The sequence below is a fragment of the Hevea brasiliensis genome, chromosome 2, assembly GCF_030052815.1.
Source record: "Hevea brasiliensis isolate MT/VB/25A 57/8 chromosome 2, ASM3005281v1, whole genome shotgun sequence".
Lineage (NCBI taxonomy): Eukaryota > Viridiplantae > Streptophyta > Magnoliopsida > Malpighiales > Euphorbiaceae > Hevea > Hevea brasiliensis.
In genome coordinates, this window is record NC_079494.1 from 112,579,035 (window position 1) to 112,589,740 (window position 10,706).

Here is a 10,706-nt window from a genome sequence, read left to right on the forward strand (position 1 = left end):
ACTTTGCAGTGAAGCAATAACGACAGAACAACAGTAAGGGTAGAACGAAAAGTGACAAGTATGGGTGGTAATAAATCACTAGAAAGTTCAAGGATCAAATTAATGACCATAGATAAGGGTGGAATTAGTGTTGGAAGAATCTATTAGTGAGAGAAATCCTTAAGGAATCAACAAAAGTTAAGGGCACAATATAAACTATGATAGATATGAATCATAGGTCAAGTATAAGTAAAGTTAATAAATTATAAAATATTATGTCAGGAAGGATAATGGTACGGTAAAGGGTTCATGCAGATGATACCTTATAGGTAGAGCACAATTGTGCTAGGAGATAATGAAATTTGGAGAGAAAAACCAAGAAACATAGGTTAAACGTTATTATATGGATAATCGGGCGTAGTTGAATATAAGTGGATATTTTTCTTTCTTTTCAAGTTTAGCTTGTGCTATTGGTTCTGGAGGCTTATATAAGGAACAGAGACTGAGGTAAGGAGACCTAGTTATTTGAGAGTTTGGTAGGCACCAACTCATATACAATTTCCTGATATGAGAATGACAGTAAGTGCACACCTAGTGTTAAGTATGAAAGGACGATCAGAATAGTGACAGGAGTCAAATGGAGTTAGCTACCAAGGCTTGCAATTGTTTTAAACTATGAGCTAGAGGAAATACTAATTGTGGATGAGTTTTAATAGATGAAATTGTTGCTGATGGGTAATTTGAGGTTGAAGTTTAGAAAGCTATAGGCAGTATATGTGATTATATTAAGGAGAATGAATACATGAAGTATTTTGTTTAGAATTAAGGCATGGCACACATTTCCCACAGCCGTGTTAGTTCAGATGGAACTTATAGTTTCTGGAGCTCCTATCCATTCAGGATGAGCAATTTCCTACTAAGGCTGGTAGGGAATGATAATGTTTTGATAGTTAAGTTGGAAAAAGGGGATACAAGAAAAATTTTCTATGGTTAATTACAAGTGTTACAAAAGGTGAAGACTGTGCTGGTAGCAGTAAATCGTAAGGTTAGAATTCCCGAAGAAATAGAACTAGTAATCAAGATAAGACTAAGAAATAAAATGAAAGTTAAAGTTGATGATGGGATGAACATCCTTAAAGGAAAAGGTGTAAGGGTGAAATAGGACTAAGATTAATGAATAAGTACAGCAGGTTGAAAAGATATCAACAATACTAGAAATAGGAAAAAGGAAGTGGATAAGATCCAAAGGACAAGAAGAAAGCTCGGTAGAGCTAGTTATAATGATGAGGATAAGAAGGGATAGGTATGCTAGGAACACACCAAGAGATGTTTAAAACAAGTTATTATGAGATGATAGATTAAAGGAGTAGTAGAGCCTCAATCTAAGTGCCAATGTGTCAGAAGTAGGCCACATACTAAGAAGTTTTAGGAAGAAGTCCAGATATTCTCATTCCAAAGGAGGAGTGAGAATCGATAAAGTCGCATGGATTGAGTTGTCAGGGAATATAAACACTTTTGTTACCTAGAAGGAGAGACCCAGTTCACTTTCCAATATTGATAAATGATACACTTGGCCCTTGGAGGAGACTCCACCTGACTGGTTACATAAAATGGACAGAGGTTGGTCTAAGTACCTTAGTAATGACACAAAAGGAGATTAAAAATTTGAAATATCATGGGAGTGAGAAGATTTATAGGTATTGACCACTGAGGTCATAAGACGAGTGAAGATCTCGAACAGGATGCCTAGATTAGGTGCTACAGGAAAGCTACTCATAAGATACCATGGAACAAGGAACATAAGTTATGTCATTAGGGAAAACAGAGATCATTGAAACAAAGGAATGAGGACTGAAATCATCAAGAGACACGTTAGGGCGTAATAAAAGTGAGGTAAGCGCCAAAGTTAATTAAAGTTATCAGATATCAAGTCGAGAGTAATGGAGTTATAATGAATACCTGAGATGACAGAAGAATGGTTAATGAATAGCCAAGAGATAAGAGCATCTCTAGATAGAGATGATGACAAATAGGACACCATAGTAGAATCAGAGAGTAATAGAATATCATATATAATATACGAAGAGTTTGAAGAATAAATGTTTTATCAATTTCTACATAGCTGGAGGAGTAATTATTGTGCATGTTCTAATAATCTTCTTTTCCTTATCTCTTGTTTATTCGAAAATTCGAGGACGAATTTTTCTTAAGGGGGGAAGAATGTAACAACCCATATAAAAAAAAAAAAAAAAAACTGCAGAAACTTAAAAACAAAAAAATGCAGCACTCTCCCACCCCATTTCTCTCTCCCCGACTCCACTCTCCCCCTCACTTTCTCCCTCCCTTTTTTCATCCGGCCAGCATCAGTGCCGGCGAGGTACCGTCGGCCTCCCCCCGTGTCGGAGCAACCACCAGATGGCGGCAGCACCGAGCAGGAAGCAGCAGAAAGAGAGAGAAGGAGAGAGGAAAGAGAGGAGAGAGGGAGAGCGCGCAGCAGGGGCCCGACTTCGCGGCGTCGCCCCGGCCAACTCCGGCGGCCATTTCCGGTGATTTCAAGTGCCACGGACTCCCAAGATGATGAACTTTCAGATGAGACCAGTGGCACCCCGTTTGGTGGCCGGAGGAAAGAGAACCGGCGAGGGAAAGTTGGAAGAAAATCATATGGGTTTCTCGGTTTCCGATCACTTTTCTGGCGATCCGACCGTCGGATCGGAAATCCGAGGCCACCGATGGACTCAGGACGACGAGATCTTCGAGATAGGACTGGTCCCGCTCCGATCGGACACCGTTTGAAAAAGGCGATAATCGGACGGTCCAGATCGCTTGGTGAGATTTTCGAACTTTTTCGGTTTCTAAAATTTAAAAATAATTTTATGATAATTATTAACAAAATTTGGGCTTAAATTAGGTGCGATCAGATCGAGGATAGCTCACCGGCGTCGGGACTGCATTTTCAGCCAGATCCGGCTGCCCGACGGCCCGTCTCAGAATGTGGTCAATATTACAGTCAATCCTAGCATTTTCAGACGTTCTGGACGCGTTCCAGGTGTCAGAATTGGCATAGGTAAACCCGAACTCCAAGTTGCTCATTTTCGACTAATATCGATTTAGAATAAAATTCATAAAATATTCGTGGATGATCGAAAAATTATAATTCCTTTTGCAATAGTCTTATAATATTATTAAGGGCTGCGGGGAAAATTTTTAGAATTTTTAGAGCTTGTTTGAGTGGATTTTTGAAAAATGTCAATTATAGGGACTAAAACGTAATTTTTAAGATTTTGAGTATTGTCTGATTTGGAGGGCCCAGGAGGGGCCATGTGATATTGATGAGATGTGATTGTGGGAATTGAGAATTTAGAAGTGTTGTTTGAGCCTTTTGCAGGTTGGGTAGGTCCCAGGTATAGGGGAAACTCACTTGGATTTCCGCATAAATTAAGTCATGCTGCCTCTTTAGAGTTTTATTCTAACTTAGTACTAATAAATTTATAATTTAATTATTAGGTGATCGAGATCAGCTATTTTTCTGCGTCCAGCAGCCAAATTAGTCATCGGTGTACTGTGAGTAAAATATTAATTTTAATTGTAATTTCACTATTATTATATGTTCAAGCATGCCCATGCATCACTTATATGCATATATTTATGTAGTTAAACCTTAGGCACGATTTATGTTGCATTCATAACTGTGAAAGCGCCATGTATGTTGTTGTGGTAATTTGGAGCAGTGTGCGTGCGTTGGCGTACGTGTGATGTGGTGTGGACTATGGATAGGACGGGTAGACACGGCTTGAGTTCTTCATTGGGACCGGCCTTCGGGTAGACACGGCTTGAGTTCTTCACTGGGACCCGATTTGGTATTTAAGTGGAAGTCCGAGTGAGTTCTTGGCACGGCAAAGTTGGATTTAAGAGAGCTGTATAGGGGATCAGCTCCCATATATTATGATTGATGTTACAGGGTGCGTGAGTGCTCCAAATTGCCTTTTTGATGTTATGATGTGAAAATATTGTTGATTTTGCATTTCACTCTACAGGGTGCATTAGTTTTAGATAGTTATAGAGATTATGGTTAAAATTGATATTTTACTCTCTGAGTCGAACGCTCACTCCTGTTCAATATTTTTCCAGGCCACAGGAGGAGTTATTTTACAGAGCAACCTGTTTTCTTCCTTGCAGGTTTAACGTCGATTATTTAATTGTTTTACTATCTTTTCTAAATTTAAAATCTAGAACTCCGCATGTGTTAGAAATAGTGTGGACCTTGGTAGAGGTTGTGTTAATTTAAATTTTTGAGATTAATAAATGAAGATTTGTATGGTATTTAAACAGTTTGTAAATGAGATAACAGGGTTGAGCTGGGCTCCCCTGATTTTAGTTTCTGAAAATTTCTGGGCTAAGTTGGCCTGAAATGAAATTATAACAGTTTGATTTAAATTATTTTATATGCATATTGGGCCTAAATTGTGGGCCTGGTTATGGATTTGAGGAATAGTTAGGCTTACTACGGGCCTCGGGGGCTTTAAGCTGGCCCAGGTCCTAGTGCCGGTCCGGCCCATAGATTGGGTCGTGACAGCTTAAAACGATTAGTGTTGAAAAATGATATTATCATTCGTCAAATTAATGTTTAGTAAGTTTTGTAATGCAAATTGAAGAAGAATAAAGGCATTATTACAACTCCTTATGTTAAAGAACAGTAAATGAAATTAAGTTTGTATTTATATAAAAATAAATAAATAGTAAAGATGTTTTCCCCTTGGCCGAGGGCAATGCAATAGTAGACAAGCCCCATGGGCGAGGGCAATGCAATAGTAGAGTTTCTTATGCAAAGTAATAAATGAATTTTAAATTTCTGACTTGTAGTCCAACATATATTTAAAAGCTAGGAAGCCCAAGCTGGTCCCTTTTCTTGTCAATAGTCACAACTGCCATAATCCCTTTTTTGCTGGGTTTCCCTCCTTTTCACATTTGAATTAAGTTATCTATCTTTACTTTAATTCATAATTATATTCAGAACCACAATTCAAAAGCCTTATTTAATTCTAAATTTTTATTATTCATATATAATTCAAAATTACCAGTTACAGAAGAAAAAAGAAATTTTACTAATTAATTTGAAAAAAAATTACTAATTTTTTATAATAAAATTGGGTGTTTTAAGTAAAATAATTATACTAGCCTTTTTGTTAATAAATATGAATCTGTACTTCCAAGAACCTAATATGCAGTCCCCATTGCTTTTCACCTCAACGGTTTTATATTCAAAGCAGGGAAAAACCCCTTTTGGCCTTAACCTTATGACTTTCTTCTTCGTGGGACCCCGTTAACGTGTCACATCTGCAACCTGACCGTTTAATTTAAATATGAAGCGTCAGATCTATTTCCACGTACGGTCCTGATCAGCCGACCGTTATAATTAATTCCCCAGCCCCAAATTCATTCACAAATTCAAATTGAACCGCAGCCACACTGCACAAACTCCCTTAAGACTTCACTTCTTTCTTTTATGATTCTTCACTTGAAACAATTTCTTACCTTCCTTTTGCTTCTTGAGGGCTTTCTTTATTTTGGGTCTGTTTGTTTTTGTGTTTCTTTCAGTTCCTCTCCTCATTTTTTCTTTCCTTTCGACGAAAAAATTTCATCTTTGAATGCTCTTTGAGAGAGGGTATTGCAATAAAGAATGGTGAAAACCGTCAACTCTCCATCTTCTTCTCCGGTGACCATAACGGTCTCATCAGGTGGCAAAGGAGGAGGAAGTCGAAGCATGGGATTAACAAGTCCAGTACCAAGAGCTTCAATATCAAACAACCCAAATTCCCCTCTCAGCAACAGCAAGAACCGGATCTCAAGCGGAGGCAGATACTCTTCAATGTCTAAAGATGATACCACGGAGGAGATCAACTCAGAATTTGTCACATATACAGTTCATATACCTCCTACTCCAGACCACCAGCCAATGTCAGTCTCACAGAACAGCCTCTCTGAACATATCAACAACGCTGGCAAGCCTGAGAGGAGTTTCATTTCGGGCACTATCTTCACTGGTGGTTTCAATTCAGTGACGCGTGGTCATGTCATTGACTGCTCAATGGAAGTAACCAAGTCACTGAAATCAGGGCTTGTTTGTGGGATGAAGGGTTGTGATGATAAAGCAATTCAAGGAAAATGCGAGTGTGGATTCAAGATTTGTAGAGATTGTTATTTAGATTGTGTGGGGTCTAATGGAGTGGGCCATTGTCCTGGTTGCAAAGAACCATATATGGATGTTGATGAAAAGGATTTTGGTGAAGATGATGAAGCTAAAAGCGAAGAAGAAGACCAGGCATTGCCGTTGCCTAGGTTGGATAAGAGGCTTTCCCTTGTAAAGTCATTCAAGGCAATGAATCATCCCCCTGATTTTGATCACACGCGATGGTTGTTTGAGACAAAGGGAACTTATGGGTATGGGAATGCGGTATGGCCTAAAGATGGTTATGGAGCTGGGTCAGGGGCAAATGGATTTGAACATCCTCCAGATTTTGGAGAGAGAAGTAGGAGGCCTTTGACTAGGAAGGTTGGGGTATCCGCTGCAATTCTTAGCCCATACAGGTATGCTTACAGAATAATTTCTCTTTTTCTCTTTAATTGAACTTGAATGGCAATTGTTGCAACCTGAGTAACTTGCTTTTGATTACATGCTTGTAATAATTGAACTTTATTAGTTTCTACTCATAATTCCTAGTTTCTTGGATTTTTTTTGTGCTTTTTTTTTTTTACATCTCATATTCGGCTTTAGTTATCTAATTTTTTGCTTCTAAATTACTTGTCGCTCCAGAAGGTTAGCTTCTTGGATTTGGAATCTATAGACCTGTGTGTGTGTGTGATATGATAAATGAATTTCTTTGCCTAAATAATTTATCTAGCAGGTTCTAGAAGATGAACAATGTTTATTATCGTGGCATTAGTACCTGAATGTGAGATTGATATTTTTGCTATGCAGACTACTAATTGCAATACGACTGGCCGCCCTCGGTTTGTTTCTTACATGGAGAATCCGACATCCTAATCGCGAAGCAATGTGGTTATGGGGGATGTCCATAACTTGTGAGACCTGGTTTGCCATTTCGTGGCTTCTTGATCAGCTTCCTAAGCTCTGCCCTGTAAATAGGGTGACTGACCTTTCTGTGCTGAAAGATCGCTTCGAATCCCCCAATCTTCGAAACCCAAAAGGCCGATCAGACCTTCCTGGCATTGATGTGTTTGTTTCAACAGCCGATCCTGAGAAAGAACCCCCTCTGGTCACTGCAAACACCATTCTTTCAATCCTTGCAGTTGATTATCCGGTGGAAAAGCTCGCTTGCTACTTATCGGATGATGGTGGATCTCTTTTGACGTTTGAAGCTCTAGCTGAGACTGCTAGCTTTGCCAGAATTTGGGTTCCTTTCTGCAGAAAACACAATATAGAACCAAGGAACCCTGAGGCTTATTTCGGGCAGAAGCGTGATTTCCTTAAGAACAAAGTGAGGCTTGACTTTGTTAGGGAAAGGAGAAGAGTGAAGAGAGAATATGATGAATTTAAGGTGAGGATTAATTCGTTGCCTGAATCAATAAGGAGAAGATCAGATGCTTACAACGCCCATGAAGAGCTTCGAGCGAAGAAGAAACAGATGGAAATGGGTGGCAATCCATCAGAACCTATTAAGGTACCAAAGGGTACTTGGATGTCAGATGGTTCCCATTGGCCTGGGACTTGGGCTTCAGGAGAGACCGACCACTCAAGGGGGGACCATGCTGGTATAATTCAGGTAGTTCTTTCTTTTTAAAACTGTAAACTTACTATTTACTATGTTTCTGAATTGAGTATGATTTGACATTCTGCTTTTATTTACAGGCAATGTTAGCCCCACCAAATGCAGAACCTGTTTTGGGGGCAGAAGCAGATGGGGAGAATTTGATCGACACAACAGAAGTTGACATCAGATTGCCAATGCTGGTCTACGTGTCTCGTGAGAAGAGGCCAGGTTATGATCACAACAAGAAAGCTGGAGCTATGAATGCTCTAGTTAGAACTAGTGCAATCATGTCAAATGGTCCATTCATTTTAAATCTCGACTGTGATCACTATATTTATAACTCTCTGGCTTTGAGGGAGGGAATGTGCTTTATGCTTGATAGAGGTGGTGACAGGATCTGTTATGTTCAATTTCCACAAAGGTTTGAGGGGATTGATCCAAGTGATCGCTATGCTAACCACAACACGGTGTTCTTTGATGTAAGCATGAGAGCTCTTGATGGGTTGCAGGGTCCAATGTATGTAGGAACGGGCTGCATTTTCCGCAGAACGGCTCTGTATGGGTTCGGTCCTCCTAGAACCACAGAACACCATGGATGGTTTGGCAGAAAGAAAATCAAGTTGTTTTTGAGGAAACCCAAGACGACAAAGAAGGATGAGATGGAATTTTCAATCAACGGGGACCACAATGATGATGATGCAGATATTGAGTCTTTACTTTTACCAAAAAGGTTTGGAAACTCCACTTCTCTGGCTGCGTCTATCCCCATTGCAGAGTACCAGGGAAGGTTGCTTCAAGATGTGCAAGGAAAGGGCAATCAAGGAAGACCAGCAGGTTCCCTTGCTGTTCCTAGGGAGCCTTTGGATGCTGCAACTGTTGCAGAGGCAATTAGTGTTATCTCTTGCTTCTATGAGGACAAAACTGAGTGGGGCAAAAGGGTGGGATGGATCTATGGTTCTGTGACAGAAGATGTGGTGACTGGTTATCGAATGCACAATCGAGGATGGAGGTCTGTCTATTGTGTAACCAAAAAGGATGCATTTCGTGGGACAGCTCCAATTAATCTAACAGACAGGCTTCACCAAGTCCTTCGATGGGCAACTGGCTCAGTTGAAATATTTTTGTCAAGGAACAATGCTCTATTTGCTAGTCCCCGGATGAAATTCTTACAGAGGGTGGCATATTTCAACGTGGGAATGTACCCTTTTACCTCTATGTTTCTCATAGTATATTGTGTTCTACCTGCGGTATCTCTATTTTCTGGTCAATTCATTGTCCAATCTCTTAGCGTGACCTTCCTAGTGTTCTTGTTGGCCATCACAATTACCCTATGCTTGCTTGCACTCCTGGAAATCAAGTGGTCAGGAATCACTCTCCATGATTGGTGGCGAAATGAACAGTTTTGGTTGATTGGGGGAACAAGTGCCCATCCTGCAGCAGTACTGCAAGGACTGCTGAAAGTTATAGCAGGAGTTGACATCTCATTCACATTGACGTCTAAATCTGCCACACCTGATGAGGGAGATGATGAGTTTGCTGAGCTATATGTGGTAAAATGGAGCTTCTTAATGGTACCTCCAATCACAATAATGATGTTGAACCTGATTGCAATTGCAGTAGGAGTAGCAAGGACCATGTATAGTACTTATCCACAATGGAGCAAGCTTCTTGGAGGAGTGTTCTTCAGCTTCTGGGTATTGTCCCATCTATACCCATTTGCAAAAGGCTTAATGGGAAGAAGGGGGAAGGTCCCAACCATTGTCTATGTCTGGTCCGGATTGCTCTCCATCATCATTTCTCTGCTCTGGGTGTACATTAGTCCTCCTTCTGGAAGGGAAGAAGACTACATGAAGTTTCACTTCCCTTGATATATGAAGTTTCACCTCCTGGTTATATTATATATGTAGGCATGTGGGCTATATGTAACAGCAGCAGACAAAATGTGAAGTTTCTCAACTTCATCTTTGTAGTTTTACTTTACTCTGTAATTGATTTGAATTCTGCACCTTCATTCTCACCTTCTCCTTGTGCGTTATATGCTGGAACTTGGAAAATTGTTACCATTCATTGGTCGTCTAAGTTATATAATCTGACTCTTAGAAGCTGCAAGTTTTTCATGTTGTTGTGAGAAATAAGTATCAAATGCATTGTTTAATGGGACAAATATCTGAGATATAATCTTTCTCCTACATGACGTTTCTCTTGCGAACTGAACTGTCACATATGCCAAAGATGACAGTCCAGATCCCACCTCTGTTATTCTGAAAAAGCAATGTGTCACAAGTCAATAATGCCCAACAAATTTAATAGGCACTGCAGAAGTCCTGTATTCTAAGTTTAGGCAATCAAACTCCTAAATTTTGCTATCCCTAAATTGATTTTTTATAATGTTTCACCAGTTTAATTGTAGTTGTGAATGTGCAGGGAGAAATGGCAACTAACTTAACAGAAATTTAACTCAAAGTAAATAATGTTGGCACTTCCAGAAATTTAACTCAATGTCTTGCTAACCACATTTTATCAGGTTCTAATAAAATGAAGTCACCCACATTTCTCACTGAAAGCTAACCTCCTGAGGAAACTTCGCAGGGTAAAACAATCAACCAATTCAGCCCCCCATCCAATAAGGAAGCTAAGTTTTCAATGTTATCTTCCCTTTTAGCTGTTACCACAAGCTAAATCTGCTCTCTAAGTTGGCTTGTAAGATAAATCCAGTGGTTCTGAATCAACTAGTAATCCAGTATATGGACAATGGGTAATTTTACTCCCCTCCCCCCTGTTAGAGACACTGGGTACTTGCAGGATTTACAATGAATTCACCTTATAAGTAATCATTAGCTCAGGAAAATTCTAATAATATTAATTTGACCAGCCTAACTACCAGGCTAATTATAGTGCCTATATCATAGAACGCTACCAATATACCATCATTATTATCCTGCTGGAATTGGTGATTTG

General features: G+C 39.6%; 1 protein-coding gene across 1 annotated transcript; it reads left to right on the forward strand.

Moving 5' to 3' along the window:
- Positions 1 to 5,435: 5,435 nt before the first annotated feature.
- Positions 5,436 to 9,759, forward strand: LOC110659253 (cellulose synthase-like protein D5). Its single transcript, XM_058139154.1, has 3 exons — positions 5,436 to 6,564; positions 6,956 to 7,760; positions 7,847 to 9,759. The coding sequence occupies exons 1-3, from the start codon at positions 5,657 to 5,659 to the stop codon at positions 9,614 to 9,616; spliced, it is 3,483 nt and encodes a 1,160-aa protein (XP_057995137.1). The 5' UTR covers positions 5,436 to 5,656; the 3' UTR covers positions 9,617 to 9,759.
- Positions 9,760 to 10,706: the final 947 nt, after the last annotated feature.

What these genes read in the sequence shown, in the direction of transcription:
- LOC110659253 (XM_058139154.1), top strand. Translation starts at nt 5,657, where the DNA reads ATGGTGAAAACCGTCAACTCTCCATCTTCTTCTCCGGTGACCATAACG. An exon ending in GCAATTCTTAGCCCATACAG is followed by an intron (nt 6,565 to 6,955) that starts GTATGCTTACAG and finishes TTTGCTATGCAG; the next exon opens with ACTACTAATTGCAATACGAC. An exon ending in ACCATGCTGGTATAATTCAG is followed by an intron (nt 7,761 to 7,846) that starts GTAGTTCTTTCT and finishes TTTTATTTACAG; the next exon opens with GCAATGTTAGCCCCACCAAA.